Raw genomic sequence first — 19,627 nt, 5'->3', positions numbered from 1 at the left:
GAGGGTAGTGTCCATGATGATGGCCTCTCCATGCACCCTGATGCTTACCAGACTCATCTCCTTACCGCCACCAACCCAGGAGCCCAATGTGTCATTTGAGCACAGAGCTATTTTTTCTAAATTCTTAGAAGTAGTTTAAAAACATGTCCAAAAATTATTTGAGACCCCTCCCTTCAAAAGGTGGACTTTAATTTATCTCACCGTCAATATGGGCTATACTTGCCAACTCACTTCTAGCAAACAGAATGTGCCAGAAGTGTGGTGTGAGATTTCTGAGATTAGGTTGAAAAGATACCATGACTTCCTCCTTGCTCTCTTGCAGATCATTGGCTCTGGGGAGGACAGCCACTGTGTGGTGAAGACATTCAAAAAGCCCTACAGAAAGGCCCATGTAGCAAGGAACCAAGGCCACTTGCCAACAGCCATGTCAGTGTGCCATCTTGGATGTGATTTGTCCAAGCCCAGCCAAGCTTCAGATTACTGCTGCTCTGGCTGCCATTTTGCCCGCAACCTCCTCAGAGACCCTGAACCAGAACCCCTAGTTGTCACACTCAGATTCCAGACCTACAAAAAAAGACAAAAATATGTGTTGCTTGGGTGCCTGGGCGGCTCAGTCGGTTGAACGTCTGCCTTCAGCACAGGTCATGATCCTAGGGTCCTGGGATGGAGTCCTGCATCGGGCTCCCTGCTTATCCTCTACCTCTCCCCCGCCCTCTGGCTTGTGCTTTCTCCCCCCCCAACCCCTCTCAAATAAATAAATAAAATCTTTAAAAAAATATGTATTGCTTTAAGCTGCTAAGTTTTGGAAACATCAATAGATAATTAACACAAAGGGAAAGGCACTTTATACTTTTCTCAGTTCTCCATTCTCCAAAAAACCCATGTGGCCAGGGCATACCTACGTGTCTGAGCATCTGTTTCCTCTTACAGAAGATTGAAATAATAATCCCTCATGGCATGCCTGATACATACATAACTAGCACCCACTAGCTCAAAATAAGTGCTCGATAATTTGTGACTGTTGTCAACATCTCACCAGCTGTGTGGCTTCTGTAGATGAGTTGCTGTGTCTTGGTTTCAGATGGCCACTTCCCTCACCTGAGGTGCCAACCTCAACCTTCAGTTCGCGCACATTGCCTAGCAGAGAGCCCTAACTGCCTAAACCTCACAGCTTCTCCAGTTCAGTATAGACAGCCTTGGTGTAGGGAGACTCACTCCTCTCTCTTGGTTTTCTGCTAGCCTCCACTCTTAACCTTAACCTTTCATCTCAGAATTTCAGCTTTGATGCTTCCCACTTCCTTCCTCTGGTTACTTTAACTGAAGTGAGTCAGGTCTTACTGAAAAACTGACCACAGCCAGTTAGCCTCCATCCTCCCCCAGACCCGAGCTGCCTGGGCAGACTGTGAGGGTGATCAGTGTTTACTCAGACCATTGTTTCCCTCTCTCTTCTCCAAGTCACGGGGCTTTGAGTAGGGCTTCCCCAGCCACCATGCCCCTCCCAACAGACCGCAGTCAGAAGCCAATCTCACGTTTGTCTGGTGGCTGAAGGAGGGAACAGAGGGACGGCAATGCCTTGAATCCTTGGGTAGTCTATCAAGTGAGCTAACTTGCTTATATTCTACTCTATTGTGTGAGCCTCTGATCTCAGCTCATTGAGGACTTGGTAGGTTGTGCATACCAATAACAACCAAATGTGTGTATAGGGACCATCTCTTAGTGCCAAGAGCCATGCTAGCTCTCTATCTGAATTTTCACAACAACCCAGGTAGGTTAGTATTCACCCAGACCTTTGAGGCTTGGAGAAGCAAAACCAAGCAGAACAGAACAAAACAAGCAAAGAAACAAAAAACACCCAAAACAAAACAAACCCCCCTAGAAAGCAAAGACAAAAAAAAACACTAAAAAATTTGTCTGCCTAGCTTTCTAATTTTGGTGTCTATAGAGTCTTATCCCTAGTCTTGAAAATCAACATGATCTTTAAGAGTTTAAGGGTAATATCTTAAAGGACTGAGTTTATAGGCAGACTATGGCAGTTTTTGCTATTGGCTTTTGAAGTGAAAATAGTTTTTTCCTCTGATCAGATTAGGAGCTTACCTCCTCTTGGGAGAGGGTAGCTGGCTTGCTTTCTCTGGAACGAAGAATTCATTTATCGACTCTCTTCTATCTTGGAAATGTTGAGGGAATTATTTTATTTTATCATTTTATTTTATTAAAGATTTTATTTATTTGTCAGAGAGAGAGAGAGAGAACGAGTGGGGGGAGGGGCAGAGGAAGAAGCAGGCTCCATGCTGAGCAGAGTCCAATGTGGAACTCAATACCTGGACCCTTGGATCATGACCTGAGCCAAAGGCAGACGCTTAACTGACTGAGCCACCCAGGCGCCCCTGAGGGAATAATTTTTAGTCAAACAGAAGTCAACTGACACCATAACATGATTTTAATAATTCATTTATTTATTAAAAATTAAAATCTGCTATGAAAACAGACAAACAATGTAACATTCCCAGAGGAATTGAATTGCTTCTAGTTAAAACTGAGTTCTATTAGAACCAACTTTAGGTTGTTATAAATAACAAGCAGGCCACAGCTTTCAAGAATGAAGTGGTTGGGGAATGAGGTCAAGGGAATTCCTCCAAGCCACTGCAATACTAATTATCAAAAGGGCTCCCTAGTTTCTCTTCCAAAGAGGTTAAGAGTCTTTATAACACTCTAGGAGCCCCAGGCCCAGGGGCAAGAAAAATTATAGGGAGGTCAGGGAAATAGCTCAACAGCTATCCAGTATGGTCAGGATTGGAATTGAAGCTTCAGTAGTCTCCCCAAGTAACATTTTTTTTCCTTATATAACTTATAATTTCTCTTAAAATACTCAAATACCATAGGGTATCACCCTATGAAAACAGCTTACACACAGGTGAAAAAAATAAATATTGAAAAAGATTATAATATTGGGCTTCTTTCTAAATATTTCACAGAGAAGCTCAGTAAATAAATACAAATGAGAGTTGAGGTATCAGAGGTAATAAATATTCTAAGAGAGAGGTACGGCAGGATTTTCCAAGCAGGTGTTCAGCTCTCCTCCATCCCTAGAAGGGATTTTGCAGATCTCCAATTTATGTCCTAGCGTTGAGAAGAGTTGCCAGCCTGGATGTTTTGTCCCCCAGCACGTTTCAGATTTTCATCCTCATTGTCATGTAGGTTTCTATGTAGTTGATGAAGATGTCAAACTCACTCATGGCTTTGTAGACACCTCTCTCTTGGAGCTGTGTAGGGAGATAAGAAATGTGTAGTGAAAGCCCCATCTGAGTGAGTGAATGGGTCCCTGGCTTGGATGGGTATGACTCTGGGGCCCAGGCGCCACACTTGCTCTTGTGTGTTCAGAGGTGAAGGACAGACCCTAGGAAGCTGAGGGTATGCCCGGTGCCTTGGGAGAGGCTATGCATTGGTCTAAAGCATGGCTAGCAAGTAACAAGAGGAACGTTCGTTTTATAAAGCACGGTCTACAAAATGATGCCTTAACAATTTTAAAAGGTCATGTGCTCACATGATGCTTATTCAGAATTTGGAGAGAAGACATTAGAGGAACCGCTTTGAAAGCAAGTCGGTAAGAGGAGAAAAGGGAGCCCTTTTATGTTTATGCCCTCCCACCGAGGGATTGAACAGGCTCTGCCGGGCTCCTCTGACCTACTGTCAGGGGGTTTATGCCTCCCCGACACTGGAACCCTGCCTAGTGTCTGTCTGCAGCCCACAAAGAGGACATAGACCTCATGGGTTCTGGGAAGTGGAGTTGAGGAATTCACGGACAGTTGGAAGCGTGAAACCCCGTTTGATCTGAGAGCTGACATTTGAGGCACCTTGGCAGGTGTGAATGGCAGCTGGAAAGTGAGTATGGACCAACTCCAGATTAACGAGAATTCTGCTTCCTGCTCAGAGTTTTGGGGAGTTCCGGCTGAACCCCTGGGTGTGTTTGTGTGTGCGCATTCACGTGTTGGCTTCCTGCACGTGTGGCTTTAGTCTAGATTCCCAACAAGCTACTTTCTGTTTCCTTTGTCACTCTCCCCAGCATCTAGCTCACTGCGTTCACAGGCTGGCTGACTGGCTCAACCCACAGGCCTGCAAAGGCGGGGAACAGTCATTTAGAAACCCCCAAAGACACTTCACAGAAAACAAATATAAGTGAGGCAGCAGCTCCTCACTGGCTGAGGAGGTCACACCATCTTTCAGGTTCCCACACCCCCTTCAAGAGAAGGACGGGGCCTGCTCAGCACCTGCCAACTTGGGGAGTAGGTAGAGGCCATGGTCCCCAAGCCCCTTCTGCCACCATCCACTTACCTTACTAAAGGCGCTCTTCACCTGCTCCACTGCCTTGCTCTTGTTCTCGCAGGGCAGAAATCGATGCTGTGGAGGAAAAGAGAAAGTATTAATGCCACTGGCTCCCAGCTCCTGTGTCCACAGCACTTGGGGGACAAGCTGGTAGCATGGAGAAGGGGCCAGACTCATCTTGGTTACCTAAGCCCCGTAGCTCCTCCAGGAGAACAGAGCCCTACCTCCCCCTGGCCGACTGTACAGAAAAGAAACAGCCCAGGGAGATGAAAAGTGCTTCTCTAGGAGCCACTCTGAGACGTTTGCAAAGCTTGCGTGAAAGCCCAGGAGCTGAGGCTTGGAGCTTCCTCTTTGAATGCCGCAATGCTGACGAGTGCTGAGCCAGCCATTCTGTCCTTCCCTGCTTCCCTGTCCTGTCCCTGTTCTTCAGGTCCAGCCACAAGGACCATTTCTAAGTCCCTGAGGAGTAGAGCTGCAGTCTCGGTCATGCAGACCAAAACCTTTGCATAGTCCCGTCCTACAAATAGAGACCAACTGATTCCCCGATTATCAGTGAGAAAACAAAGGAAACCAATGGCAAGGAGATCATTTCGGTTGGAGAAATTTTTTATCCTGGGGAATTATTTAGAGACACTAGCCTGGGGGCAAGTAGCTCCCTGGCTCTTCTGAAATGCCAGGGAAAGCCCTGTCAGTCAGCTCTAAAGCCCCACTCTAGAGCTCTGATTTCAAAAGGTAGAGAGTAAGAGGTAAGCGGGGTTTCCTCTCCGAGGGACCCTGCCTTCTGGCCCGTTTTGCTGGGCCCCGGGGTCTAGGTCCAAAGGGACAAGGGAGCCTAGACTGAAGCTCTGGGCCCCTTTCATAAACAGAGAGGAGAGTAGTTAATAACCCACAAATGACTCACAAATAACAGGAAAGCTGTTTGCAAACATGTAAATGCCCAGCAGCCTCCCCCACTCCTTGCTCAGAGAGAAATGAGCAAGAGATGGAAATCGAGCGCCTTTCCAAGAGTGTTCCTGCCAGTGTGTCTGTGCGCGTCTGGGCGTGAGTGGGTTTCAGGAAGAGCGCAAGAGCCACGCGGGAAAGAACGCGTCCGCACTCACACAGCGGCGCAGCCTCAGCCGCAGAGTCTTCAGCTTTTCCCCCAGGGAGTTCACGTGCTCCTTGATGTCTGGGTCGTGGTTCTCAGCCTGGGGCATCACCTCCTCCAAGTAAAACTGGATCATCTCCGACAAGGCTTGGCAACCCAGGTAACCCTAAGGGCAGGAGCCAGGGGGGGTGATGGTGACTGGGAGGAAGAGCTGCCGCCCTAGCTTGAGAGGACAGCTTTGTCCCCAGGGACCTTTCTTAACCAGCCACCTCCCCCCCGAAGGACAGCCCTTTGGCTGTGTGCTGAGTTAAGATCTTTCCACTTCTCCTTTTCAAAGCAGAGGAAGCAGACCCTTCTCCCGGCGGCCTCCCGTCTCTGAGTCACGCTGCACCCTCCCCTCCCACACACCCCCTCAGGCTCTCACCTTAAAGTCCTCCAGCAAGGACCCCGTCAACAATATGTTGTCCAGCTTGTCCTTCATTTGCTGCAAGAAGAACAAAGGGAGAATGAACCTGAGGTTTGAGGAAATGTCTTTCTGATGCCCTCTTATTTATAGAGCTTCTGATTTTAAATCAGTGCAGCCTGGCTCCAAAACGGAAAGGAGATTTTCCAAACAGGACATTCAGCAGTGCTGGAACCCTTAGTTCAATCAGGTCCTTTTCCTCAGGATCAAGTTATTTTTAAAAATTCTGCCAGGTTTTGAAGCCACGGCAGAAGCTTGACTCAGTCCCGGTCTCCTTTCTGCAGAGCCGAATCAGGTTCGAAGGGTCCGCCCGTGCCCATTCACCCTTCGGGGCTCCCTGCTTTTCTCTCTCCCCACTGCGGACATCCAGCTGCAGCTTTGAAAGCTGTCTGGAGATGGGAAACATCTCCTAAAGCAGCTTCCCCCCCTGCTTGGCCCTTTCCCCAATCAGCAGTCTTCCAGGTTCTAGGAGCCCGCTCAGCCGAGGCCACTCACGTTTTCCCGCCACAAGGGATGGGGAACACATCTCCGTCTTCAGTCAGACCCTTTGTGATTTCTCCCAGCCAATGAGCTCCGGAGGAATCTTTATCAAGTTTCTAAGCATAGGAGTCCTAGTGCCTTGACCTGTTGGGTGGCTTTTTCTGCACCTATGCTGCCTCACCTGGGCTTAGCTGACCTCACGGAACCTCTGGCTGGACCTGGGACTCTTAAAGAATTTAAGTTTGAGGGAAACGGATGCAGGGGATGGAGGTGAACAAGAAGGAGGATTCTGAGAGCTCTAGCAGAATGCCTAGTGAGGCAGTCCCAGCAAAGAAGGAAGGACAGGAGGCATCATACTCACAAAGAAAGTCTTCACCCTGCCAAAGGCAGCTCGGAGCTCTCGCAGCATGTGGGGCAGGCTGGCTGGGAAGTGGGTGCAGTTGTCCTCAGACGGGGCAGTGTGGTGTCGGCTGGCTCCTACCCCGGCCAGCAGGACCAGGCAACACAGCTGCGCTGGGCTGGGCATGGTGAAGTCTGCCTTCTGAGAGTCGGCCTTGTGGTTTGGTGTTGCAAGAGCAAGCCCCTGATGTGTAGACCTTCACCTACTGTGTCCCCCTTTTATATTGTGGGTGCGGTGAGGCCTCCCCATTCATAAAAAGCCACAGAGTCACAGATTTCCTGGCAAACGTTTTTTCTGATTAACGCCCCTCCCTTCCCTAGACCTCCCCAGCTTTGCATTAGTCGAACTTCTTAAAGTTGTTAATTTTTTGCCTTGTAAGCAAAAGGGATTGTCGAACAATGAACTTTTGCATTACAGCTATTTTAAGAGGAGCTACCTCTCTCTCTGTTTTAAAATAACTTTCCAGCTTTTCTTAATAAAAAAAAAAAGTTGATTTCCTGGGGTGAACAGCTGTTCTGTACACAGAGGCCCACGATTGTGGGTTCCATTCGCGTGTTCCTAGGTCACAGTGACGTGGACAAATTGGCCATTCCAGAATGCACTGGAATTGAGAAATAATTGGATCCCCTCCCCAACCTGGGTTGAATACCCAAGACTTTTCCTTGTTGAATTGGGAAGTGCCTCAGTTTCCCGAAGTGAGAAGTGGGGTGAGCTAAATAGCCTCAAAGATCCCTCTGGTTCTTTCATTTTATGTTCCAAGGTGTCCCCTTGCAGAGGCCAGCTTCCCACAAGACAAGCAGGGCTATAGGCTGTGCTCCAGGCTCCTTCTCTAGCCCTGAGTTCATTTCAACTCTCTAATCCATGTCTTTACCTCCTCGGCTATCCCAGTACTTACTCTTAGTAAGAGTAATCCACACTTACTGATAGCTCGGCACCTGCCAGTCAATCTGACCCTTCTCATCTCCATTTTATAGTGAGTAAACTGAGGCACAGAGATGTTAAGTAACCTGTACCAGTTACACAGGTGCTAAGTGAGATAGTCAGACTGCACCCAGGCCTACCTGACACCAAGGCCATGCTCCTTTACTCTATCTACCCTACACTGTCCCCAGTGTGTGGAATGATAAAGTCGGATTGAAGAGTCCTTATGGTTTCTTTAAGTTGTGAGCTTCTGTGGTTGGACAATTACACTTGAAAGATTGGGGGGGGGTTTGGGAAATAGAAATAACGAGGAAATTAAGTCAGGATTCCATGAAAGCTGGAGAGCAGGCCCCTTTCTTTTCTCTTACCTGCCCCTTCCCCCCTTCCAAAGAAGTCTTAGCCGTCTGTCTTGGACTTGCACACGGGGACGCGTGTGTGTGTTTGAGGGTGGGCAGGTATGGGAGCCAGACGTGGTGAGGAAGGGTGCTCTACCTCCAATAAGGAAAGGACCAGGGTAGTGACATCACTTCTTCAGATATCTGGAAAATCTCTGGGGGTCCCTTGATGTGCCTGGACCTTCTCCTTCTACAGGGGCTTTTCCCACTTCCCCAGAGAAGACAATAACTAGGAACAGCACTGACCTGGTCTCTGTCCTGGCTCTGTCAGTATTTAAACCCAGGGAAAGTCACTTGACCTCCCTGTGTCTGTATTCCACCTGTCCCAAGAGAGCAACAGTACCTGCCCCCTGCCTGCTGGGGGCCTTTGGGCTTCACATGGGAGGGGCTTGGGGAAGTAACAAGTAGACCCAGGTATAGGATTATCTCCAGTGTTTCTGTTATTTCTTTGCCCTCCTGCATCAGCACTGGGACACCTCAGATGGCACTGTGTCCCGAACCTGCCCCATTGGAGAAAGTCACTATGCTGGAGCAAATGGGGCAGACATACTGGGGCCAGGCCAGTCTGGACTGAGTCTGGGGTGCGGGGAGATGACAGGGTCCAGCCCCAGCCTGTGGATATACCTTGTGGGTCAGGATCAGGGGGCTGTGGACTCCCATTCCAATACTTTGGGGAGTGTTGATGCAAAAACCTAAAAATCATGAAGGGAGAAAAGAACCTTTTAGAAACAAGAGTGGTGATAAGGCAGAAATTTTTGCTCCTGCTGATTTACACTGGGCTTAGGAGTACTGAATTTTGCTGTCAGGAGGCAGAGAAAAGAGGTGAGGAGCTGAGTTTTCACCCCTGCATGCTTTTCCTTCTCTCTGGTCTCCTGGGTTTCCTGGGCTATGCCTGCGTTAGTTCATAGAGCTGACCACCTGTCCGAGTTGGGTGTTCTGGGTGCAGACTCCGCATGGAAGAGTCAGGCCAAGTAAAGCTCTGAGGCTCTTCTCTGTAACCCAGGCAGCACAGACCCCTCCTCTCTTTCTCTGCCACCATGCCCTGTACTTGCCTCCACTACTAAACCCACAATCTGACAATGTTGTCATCTATGGGCACACCTTGCCTCCCCCAGTCAGCTGTAAGCCCTCTGAAGTAGGATGTTATTTTATTATCCTTTGTGTACCTGATGCCAAGCACAGGGTCTGGTCCATGGAAAAAAGTGCCAGCTATCCAGCTTCCCCTTTTCTATGTTGGGATGGGCATAGCAGAGTACGTGATGAGCGTGTACCAGGGCCGGAGGAAGTAACCTGAAGAGGCTGCGCCGGGCACAGGCGGGCACTCAGAAGGGTAGGGAAGCGACTGAGGGAGGCAGGCCGGCATCTTTTACACTTTTTACTTATAATTTGAGATATATGTGTAAATGCACACATACACATATACACATGGGCAAGATGGCAGAGGGAAGGGAGGTGGGCAAAAGCCATTTCTTTCTTTAATCCATAAGCCATTAGGTAGGGTGAGGTATGGGCTCTGACTTCTTTGTTTTGGAACATGTAGCCAATTACCTCAAGCCATTTGTTGAATAATTGATCTTTCCCCCACTGATCTGAAATCACTCTCCTCTCTCATCTCAAAATTTCAGAATCGAAATGATCAAAGATAACCATAGCAAATTTTCTGATGCAGCTCCTTAAGTAAAAAATGGAGATGCCAGTATCTTTCCTATCAACATACAGGATTGATGCCAAGATGATAGAAGAAAATAGGGATGACCATTTTGGGAAAAGGCGAGATCCTCTGCTTTTATATTGACAAAACAACAAGAATAAGAAAAATAGGCATCATTCTATTTCTCAAGTTCATTTGAAAAGTCATTACGATCCACTGGGAAGTCTCAAACTCACAGTCACATCTGAGACATAAATGTCAATAGTCTGCATGTTATAGGAAGTTTGAGTTTGGGTTTTAGTACAAGGGAAGAACCCTTCTAGGGGAGGAAGTGGGAGAGTGGGCATCTGTGGATGATGGAGTGTCAGTCTGGGCACCTTGTTCTGTGGATTTCAAGACGACTCAAATGTCACTGATCCCTGTGAGCTCCATGAGGTCGAATGGTCTGAGTCCAATCTTCCCTCAAGTTCAGATGGATAGCAGGGTCTAAGAAATGATCATTAAATTGAATCTAAATGACTTTTACCAGGGAGGACTCTCTGGGGAATCAGAGGAAGGTTGTGGGAGAGGAAATACCTCCCCCTTTCCACCCTGTTCCAGAATATTCCCGAATTTCTATATTCAGCAGCAAATGAAAGAAAACCTGATTAATCATGGCTTAAAAAAGAAAAAGATATTATTTTTTGGTCTCACTTAACATGAAGTCAGAGGCAGGCAGCCGGAAGCTCCTGTCATGTGCAGCACTCATGTCTTCTAGAACCCACTTTTTCTTGCCTTCCTGCTCCCCCCTCTATTGTTGCAAGATGTCAGGGAGAAGGGATGTGGGTAAAGTCCAAAGGCATGTCAACCCAGGAGATCCTAACAATCTTTCCAGAATGCTCCCTCAGTGAGTTTCACTACTTTAGCTGCAGAGGGGTCCAGGCAGATAAGCACAGCCAGTGTGTGTGTGTGTGTGTGTGTGTGTGTGTGTGTGTGCGCATGCACACTGTGTAAATACATTTTGAGGGTCCCTTCTAAGGGCACAAGAACTCATAAGGGATCTTCTCCCAGCTACTCTTGTGCTGAGCAAAATGGTAGCCTTCCTGGTGTCACCGCTCTGCACCTCGCTGAAGTTCTACAGTTCAGACCCAAGAGAGGGGAGCAGCCCTGTGGGGCTACGCTAGAGCCACAAATGGAAGGCTAAGGAATGGGGCCTTGCTGGACTCAGGGTTCCACTAGCTTGCCTGGAAACAAGGGCCACTCAGGAGCAAGTAGGCAGGTTGGTGATACAGGCAGAGACGTTGGGATGGCACCCACCTGGGACACTCGAATGATGGTCCTGATGGAGAATCCCCTTGGGGCTTGGCTTCTACTCACCCATTAGTAGTTATTATTTTAGGGCTGATAACGGGAGTTTCATTTCTTCTTACTTGGGACATCTAGTATGTACAATGGTTTCTCCAGCCTGACATTTCTAGTATTCCCTTGAATAACCTTCCTTAGCATCCTGGACGGGAGCTTCCTCAGCCACTATGCTGCAACAGGCCTGATCAACAGCACAGAGGCTGACAGCACAACCCCAAGTGTGGCTGGGCGGGGGCTTTGGAGCACAAGGCTCTGTGGCCCTGTCCTGCTCTGGCCTTTGACTTTGGCCTTGTGGCTGGACTGCTTCAGAGTATGGGCCAGGTGGATCAGAAGTTTCAAAGAGCCCAGGTAGGGGCCACCCCTAGGGCAAATCAACCAAGGGTTATGCAAACTGGATTGGGCGCCTGTCCTAGGATCGTGGCCGGCAGACACTGCAAACCACAGCGGAAGGGCTGATCTTTGGACAGCCAACGTGGAATTCCCCTTTGTGCAACTGGGGCGCCAAATCAAGCAACTTGGATTTTCCTTAGGGGACAGACACTGTGATCTGTGACTTCTCACATGAGAAATTTGGCATGCAGGGCCCAGGACACCAGGTGTTGGAGCCTTTGCCACCCAGAGGACACAGCTGTTTCTGCTCTGTCTGCATGACTACCTAGAATAAGAGTGTAGTTAAGAGAGTACTAGTGTAGTTATCATCAGTACTAGTGTGGAATCGCTGTGCAGTCGCACAGGGTCCCATACTTAGAAGGGCTCTCGCTCAGCTCTTCCTGCTTTGAGATTCTTAGTAATTGTTGAACAAGTGGCCCCACATTTTCATTTTGCACTGGGCCCCAAATTTATGTAGTTGGTTCTGTAGAAGAGGCTGAAGTCATCTCCATTCTCTGGTCTCACCTTCACCTAGCGTTCCCTAATGCAGTAAATGACGTGACCATCTAACCCAACATACAAGCCAGAAACCTAAAAATAACCTGCTGGCTCTGCCCTCTCCCTTGCCAACTGTGACCCATCTATTACCAGGTGCTCCCGGTTTTTCTTTCTTCTTCTTCTTTTTTTTAAAAATTGTATTTATTTGAGAGAGTGAGTGAGAGAGAGCATGAGCGGGGGGCAGAGGGGAGAAGCAGAGGGAGAAACAGACTCCCCACTGAGCAGGGAGCCCAACACGGGGCTTGATCCCAGGACTCCGGGATCATGACCTGAGTCGAAGGCAGACGCTTAACTGACTGAGCCACCCAGATGTGTCCCGGGTGCTCTCGATTTTTCTTCACAAAACATCTTCCTAATCTGCTTACTTTTCTCCCATTCTATGATCATCAGCAACAACTGTGTGATTCAAATTACCATCTTCTCTCTCCTGGGCTCTAAAATAAAGACTTAATTGGTACTCTAATATCCATTTTCCAAACTGTTTCCACTTTGTAGGCAGAGCGACTATTTGCAAACAAAAATCTGATCATTACTCTCCTGTTTAAACCCTTCAATGGCTTCCCACTTTCTCTTTCTTGGTAAAATAAAGGCCCATCTTCTTCACACTGTCTGCAACTCCTTTATCATCTGACCCTCCTTCTGCCTCCACTTTCAGCACTCCCCACTTCCCTCTGCCCTCTAGCCTCATTGGCTTTCCTCTTTTTGTTTTTTTGTTTTCAAATAATCCACGCTTTCTCTCCTACTACAGGGCCTTTGCTTGTGTGGTTCCCCCTATCTGGATCATTCTTCCCCTTCTCTTCATCCTTTAGTTCTCAGCTAGATGATACTTCCTCCACTGAGTTTTTCCTCATTCCCAGTTGGATCTTCTGGGTATATCTTCTCACAACACCTTGCTCCTTTCCTCTATAGTACTGATGCCGGTTTACAATTAAACATGTGGCTTTCTGGCCATTTGGGCTCCAGCCTTGCCATTAGACTGTCCTCCACAGGGCAGGGCCCTCTCTAATTTTGATCATCATTGTCTTCCTAGTACTTAGCATGATTCTGGGCACATCCAAGGTCCTTGCTAAATATTTGTTGACTGAGTGACTGAGTATGTGCTTCCTCAACTTTTTATACTATAACTGGCTGCATTTGTCTTCCATTCCATAGAAAGTAGAGGATGAATTCACTTGGGGGAAGAGCTACCCTCACAAATTATATGCTTGTTCCCATTTAGCTTTTCCATTTTTAAAAAAATCAATCTTACTACCATTCAGCAGTCTCCCAGGTAAGTGTGAACCGAATCCCCCATGGTTCTTGGAGTGTTTAAAACATCCTCTGTCATAAGGTATCAGAAGAAGAAGGAACTTAACCATTATGTAATCCATACCCCTCATTTTACAGATGGGCAAACTGAGGCCCAGAGGAGAAAGTGATTTTCCCAGGCACAAGAAATAGTTAATGGTAAAGGTAGAATCTGACCTTAATTCTCTTTGCATTGTTCTTCTCAAATCAGCTCCTGATTCCTTGACTCAGATAGTATTAAATCACTCCGAATTCTCTTGGCCGGCACCAACAACCAGAGGGCGCTGTCTAAGAAGTGAGCAGTGTGTGGAGTTGCAATGGTGAGAAGTTGAAAGTTGTGGAAGTTTCCATTTATAAAACAGTTATGAATCTATTACGTGCTTGTAGGGTTTGTAGCTCTGTGCTTGGGGAGTAGAGATGGGGGTAAGGGTTGCTTAGATATTTTTGTCCTAGGGAAATACTTGAAGCTTGAGAATATTTACAGAAAGAAGAGGGTTTCTACTGTATTTTATCTCTGAGACATGACTGCAGTGGTGTTAAAAGGCATAGTTCGGCATGCCCTCCCACCAAGGAACCCCTCAAGCACCATCTCTCTCTAGGAACCTTATTCAAGAGAGCGGAGAATTGAGTATTTCCCTTCATCTTGCCTATTCTGATTTTTATCTCTAGAACATGCCCTGACTCTAAATCCTCAAACATACTCCACATATTTGGTTGTATGCTTTAGAAGCACATCTGTATCACATGTGTGAAGAGCCAAACGCTTCCTCCATCCTGGTTTCATGCCACTTCTGCTGTGACTATGTCATTTACATGAAGCCTTAGTTCATAAACTCTTTTAGGAAGAGAGCAGAAGGGTGCCACTGTGTCCAGTGCGGTCTAGGTTCCCTAAGTCAGCTGTTCTCAAGCTGTTTGGATTCAGGAACCCTTTACATTCTTCAAAATTGTTGAAGATCCCAAAAAGCTTTTACTTAGCTGGATTCTATCAATCTTCATCGTAACTAAAACTGAGATATTAAAAAGTTCTATGTATGACTTTTAAAGTAATAATAAAAATTACATGTTAACATAAATAACACATTTTTGTGAGAAATAACTCTATTTTCCAAATCAGAACACATTCGGTGAGCAGAGTGGCCTTGTTTGACATTTGTTCCAAATCTTTTCAAATATCTGGTTTACTAGAAGAGCTCGTATTCTTACATCTGATTCTACATTGAGTCTGTTGCAATCTGTTGTTCAGTTTGAAGTGTATGAGGAAAATCCAGCCTCATGTAGATATATAGTTGTGAAGAGGAGGACCCCTCAGGGGTCCTTGGAGCATCCTTTGAGAACCACTGGCTTGAGTGTTTAACAAAAATCTCTGGATGAGGATGAGTGGGAGGAAGGTAGTCAAAGTTTGGCCTCAGAGGAAGGCGTGGGGGAGCTACCAACAGGACAATGGACCTGGATGGAGAGGGGAGAAGCCCACTGCTTCACGGCTGTCTTTGTTATTCAGAGTTTCCAAATAGCCAGTGTGTGGTCCTTTCATGCAGCCGCTCCTGTGAGCATCAACGTATGTCATGGAAGCTGAAGGGCCTCACACGCAGTGTTTGTGGTTTCAAGTCAGAACCCATGGGAGTTTTGGGGCTGATATGCAGTGCCCTACCAACGACTGTGAATCCCCTTCTCCATGGGGGCCCCGGGCCTAGGACCAGGTTGTAGGGGCTGGGTGCGGTCAGGGGGCACAGGGCTAGTAGAGGGACTCCACTGCAGGCTTATGTGGGGTTCTACTTTCCATTTCCACTTTTAGTTCTTTTCTCTCTTTCTTGCTCTCTCTGCTTTCTCTTTGGTTAGTTTGTGTTTTCTCAGTTTTCAGAACAAACTGAAAATAACATCAGATATTTTCTAGTCCAATGGCCAGGATTTATCCAATCAAAACAACCCAAGTCGCTTTCCACTGTCTTCTCACTCTCTGCAAAGTTGAGTGGCACACACGGTCAGTGGGCTGTTACTGATCAGCCTAACCTAGCAATCACTTTGGCAAGGTGGGCACCCTTTTAGGAAGTGGGTCAGACGTGGTGGGTTCAAATTAAAGCTTGATCCCTAACCGCCCTGACTGTGGGAAACTCTTTATAGAAGGAGCAGAAGCAGAATTTCTTCTTTTATGGAGCTAGATGAAGAACTCCCAAGGCCCCAAGGTGCTTCAACCTTCAAAAATAGTGCTAAATAACATATCGCCAAACTATAGAATGTATTTAAGGAAGTCCCACTTCCTTAAAGGTTCTGATACTTTTGATGTATCAATGCTTTTGCAAATTACATCAGTACTTGTAAAAAAAAAATACTGTTCTTTCAAAAATTTAAACAAAATCTGTGCCTTGGCTTTGGGGTGATCTTGGACTGTTCTGAGGAGTAAGGTCAGGAGTCTCAAGCAGGAGATTGGCTATAAATTGGGATCCAGTAGTAGACTGATAACTTTCCAGATTCCCTGCTTGGGTGGGGATTGCACACTCACACCTCTCTTACATGGTATATGCTGTCATATACGTTCTCAGACAGCAAAGGCTGGATCTTTGGCAGCAAAACTCCCCACTTTGTCATGCCCCACACCCGTGGGTCTAAGTGGTCGGTTACTGGAAACCACACGATGGGCCCTGCCTCTGGGCTGGTCTTTGCAGTAGAGTGTGGTCAGGTAAGTGTGTGGGTCCTAGAGTCAGACTAAATTTGCCACGCAGCACTGCCCCTTACTGTCCGTGTGACCTCAGGCAGGTCGCTAGGCTTTCCTGCGCTGCAGTGCCCACGGCTGGTGACGGAAGCCGGCACTGCAGGGGTGTCGTGAGGACTGAACGGAACGGTGTATGCGCACAAGGGCTTCGGGGGTGCCTGGCACATGGCAAGCAGCCAGTGCCTCTGAGTTGTGGTTGTTGATGCTTTTCCAAGGGCATGCTTGGCTGCTAGAGCCAGGTGTATCTCTCTGTGGACCTGACGCCTCGGAACAGGACAGGTCCTCTACCCCAGTATTCTGAGGACGGAACAGAAATATCAATCCTAGTAGAAAGAGCTCTGGCTCCGGTGTCCAGGAAGAACAGCTTCCAGCCCTGGCCCTCCACCGTGAGATCCTGGACCCGTCCCTTTTCATCTCTTGCATCAATGAGTGGGGGGGCTTGTTTCCCAAAGGTGCTTTCCAAATGTAAAGTCCTAGATTTCTGCTGTACTCCTTTCTCCCCTCCAAGCCCTGCCTGGCAGGAGCTGGTGGGCAACATGTGCTCCTGATGCCTGTCTGCCAAGTCCCCACTAGGTCAGCTCGATGCCAGGCCCCTTCGTCCGGTTCACGGCTTCCACCCAGCCTGGAAGCACACCGGTGTGTAAAGGAAACAAAACCTTTTCCTCGGGCAGCTTTTGCGTGTGTTCACCTGTATTTCCTTCTCGCAATCCTGGCCCCCAGCGTTCTTGAGGTTGCAGTTTCATTGTGAGTCAGGTCTGCTGAGAGCAGTGGAAAGCAGAGGGGCCTCGGCTTGGCGGGGAGGACGTGATGCTGCCTTTTCCTCAAGAGCGTGGCCTGGGGGGGCGGCGGGGGCGTGGGAGGGAGGTGATCACCTTCAGGAAGTGGATTTTCACATTGACTGTCTCTGGGAGGAAAGAATATTACTGGAAAGCCCTAGAGATCGCTTCACATCTCTTTCAGGAGGGCCTTCACATTCTCAAGAAATTATTTGCCCCTTGCAGTAAAATGTCTGTGTCATTCTGGTATCTGTTGCGAAAGGCAGGCCAGTGCTGGGGAGGAAGTGTTCTTGGTGTTGTTGGCTCGTGCCATGAGTCTCAGGTAACAGATCTTCCTGGTGGAGGTGAGCATGCATTGCTGGATGCCCGTGGCAGATCACAGTGAAGACTGTCAGGGGGCTGCTTCAGTCCCGGGGGGAGGGGGTGCCGGCTGCCACAGGCTTTGAAACAACAAGTGGAGTCCTTCAACCTCTCAGTGGTATCCCACAGGGAAGAGGAGAAAAGGCAGGGAATGGATCAGATTTAGAGAAGCGGGGAAGAAGCTATTTAAAAAAAAAAAAAAAAAGCAAGAACCGTTTAGGTGTGCTGACCCCAGAGGCTGAGTTCTGTGTAGGACTGGGGGGTGATCTGGCACAGGGAGGAAGGCAAACAGGTCATCTGGGAGCTCTTGGAAGGGGTTTTCAATAGAGGGGCTTACATTTGGGGTGTCAAGTGAGGGTCCCCTCAGAGGGGAAAGTAGGCAGATACCTCCCAGAGAGAGGTCCTAGGGAGAGGGAGTACAGTGTGATATAAGGTGACCTGAGATCATTTTGTCTATTTTGAATGTTACAGAAGGCTGGTCAAACGTAAGAGAACGAAATCCTCCTTTCATGGAAAGGGAGCACATGAAAAGATGCTCCCCGTCCCCCCCATCAAGGAAGTGCAAATCAACATCACCATGAGCTCGCACCTCACACCTGTCAAAAAATATCAAAGTACCAAAAAGACAAGAAATAATAAGTGTTGGTGAGGATGCGGAGAAAAAGAAACATCCCTGCACAGTTGGGTGGGAACGCAAAGTGGTGCAGCCACTCTGGAGAACAGTATGGAGGTTCCTCAAAAAACTAAAAATAGGACTAGCATATGATCCAGCAATTCTGCTTCTGGGTGTTTGTCTGAAGAAAACAGAACTAACTTGAAAAGATATCTGCGCCCCAGGGTTCACTAGGGCATTGAATAGCCAAGACATGGAAACAACCCAAGTGTCCAGTGTCCATTGATGAATGGATGAAGAAAATGCGGTATATGTATATTATTCAGGCTTTAAAAAATGNCCCTGCTTGTGTTCCCTCTCTCGCTGGCTGTCTCTATCTCTGTCGAATAAATAAATCTTTAAAAAAAAAATGAAATCTCACCATTTGTGACAACGTGGATGGACTTTGAGGACATTATGCTAAGTGGTTGCCAATGATGGGGGTGGGGAGGCGGGTGAAATGGGTGAAGAGGGGTCAAAATGTATAAACTTCCAGTTATAAAATAAATGTCACATGTACACATAAGGCACAGCATGGGGCATGTGGTCAATAATACTGTATTAAACTTCATGGTTACATGTGGTAATTAGATTTATTGTGGTGACCATTTCTCAGTATATACAAATGTTGATTCCCTAGGTAGTAAGCATGAAACTAATATACTATTGTATGTCAATTATACTTCAATTAAAAAAGAAGAAACTATCTTTTGTACCTCTTGTAGACCCCAGCTCCCAAAAACCTGAGCTGAAGTTGGTGCTGTTTCTATAGAATAACCCCGTTGCGTGGTAGGCTACAACAAAGGCGCCTTTATACAATGAGTTTCTATGAAGACATGGTTCCAGGTTCCAAAAAAGTGACCCCAACATTGGTAGAGAAGCCTAAAGCTACGCGCGCTGCAGTGAACAAACGGGTACCTGATCGGGGAGCTGCAAGGTTCTCCTGTGTGGGGGGAAGGGGTGCTGCTGGGACCCGGGCCTGGGGGTGGGGAGGGAGAGGGGTAACAGGACACCCTCATGGGGTGTCACTGGCCCACTGGCCTTGACACAGCTCTGACACTGCCATCGGGGACCCCACAGGTGCTTCCGCAAGGGAAGCCTATCATATCTGTCGAACTAATAGCCATGTCCTGGATATGAGAAGAAAATGGGACAAACGCTTGTCGTGGTGCCTGGCACATAGTGCTACTCGGTGACGCTCACCTGGCCGTCCACCGCCTCCAGAACGGCGGCTCTGTCACGACGCCACCATTCCGTCAACCACGATTGTCAGCACAGCTATGACTGTCGATGCCACCACAATTTCCCTTTCCTTTCGGGGGCCTCCTGAAATGACTTCGAACATCCAAAGGGTGGTGCAAGGGGAGGAAGAGTCGGTCTCCTCGCCCAGCCCTTCCTGCATGGGCGGGAGGGTGGCTGCTGGGGACGAAAGAGGCAGGGCCCCTGGGGGAGGCAGATGATGGTGGGAGCAGGCCACGGGAGCTTCTGGTCACTATAACCACAGCTGGGGCTTCTGTTTCATTTCATGTAAAATCAGAGGGCTTTTGAGTAAACTGGAGGTGAGGAAGAGGGCCTGGGCTGCACACAGGAGGCCACATACAGCCAGAGGCTGCTCCTGCAGAGGCCACAGTGGCAGGAAAGCTGGGGTCGAGGCGCCGGGGCAATGCAGCCGAGGTCTGGGTTTGCAGAAATGGTGTGAGGGATGCTGAGCGCTTCACATCGACCCCACCCTTGGTCCCCTGTACTTCCCCTCCAGCCAAGCTAAAGGCCAAGAGAAGGTTTACTGGCATTACCATTCTAGAAACAACCGAGTTAACTCTTTACATGCATTGTTCCCTGCAACCCCGGCCCACCAGA

The 19,627-nt window shown here is 48.0% G+C and overlaps 1 protein-coding gene and 2 long non-coding RNA genes across 4 annotated transcripts in view; 2 read left to right on the top strand and 1 right to left on the bottom strand.

Annotated features, from left to right (window-relative positions):
• The window catches only part of LOC105237665, a 62,665-nt gene that overhangs the window by 24,053 nt on the left and 18,985 nt on the right, over positions 1-19,627 (top strand). The window contains exon 3 of one of the 2 annotated variants that reach the window (XR_004627319.1): positions 323-692. The exons of the other annotated variant lie outside the window; for it this stretch is intronic. This is a non-coding gene — a long non-coding RNA (uncharacterized LOC105237665). Of the gene's footprint in view, positions 1-322; positions 693-19,627 lie in introns of those variants that run through there. 2 annotated transcript variants of the gene reach the window in all.
• IL10 (interleukin 10) lies at positions 2,433-6,998 on the bottom strand. The gene is made up of 5 exons (XM_002919274.4): positions 6,712-6,998; positions 5,832-5,891; positions 5,421-5,573; positions 4,330-4,395; positions 2,433-3,260 (listed from the first exon to the last, which is right to left on the bottom strand). Exons 1-5 carry the CDS (start codon positions 6,874-6,876, stop codon positions 3,168-3,170), a joined length of 537 nt encoding a protein of 178 aa, XP_002919320.1. The 5' UTR covers positions 6,877-6,998; the 3' UTR covers positions 2,433-3,167.
• On the top strand, positions 5,429-18,064 carry LOC117803446. Its single transcript, XR_004627321.1, has 3 exons — positions 5,429-5,567; positions 13,487-13,595; positions 17,590-18,064. It is a non-coding gene; the product is annotated as an uncharacterized LOC117803446 (long non-coding RNA).

The sequence above is a fragment of the Ailuropoda melanoleuca genome, chromosome 8 (assembly GCF_002007445.2).
Source record: "Ailuropoda melanoleuca isolate Jingjing chromosome 8, ASM200744v2, whole genome shotgun sequence".
Lineage (NCBI taxonomy): Eukaryota > Metazoa > Chordata > Mammalia > Carnivora > Ursidae > Ailuropoda > Ailuropoda melanoleuca.
Note: the sequence above shows the minus strand (reverse complement) of the source record. Positions and strands in the feature narration are given on the sequence as shown.

Bases quoted from the DNA above. Each gene is read 5' to 3' on its own strand.
- IL10 (XM_002919274.4), bottom strand. From the start codon at position 6,876: ATGCCCAGCCCAGCGCAGCTGTGTTGCCTGGTCCTGCTGGCCGGGGTA. The intron at 5,892-6,711 runs GTGAGTATGATG...TTCTTCTTGCAG, and splicing joins GCAGGGTGAAGACTTTCTTT to CAAATGAAGGACAAGCTGGA. The intron at 3,261-4,329 runs GTAAGTGGATGG...CTCCCTACACAG, and splicing joins TGAAGAGCGCCTTTAGTAAG to CTCCAAGAGAGAGGTGTCTA.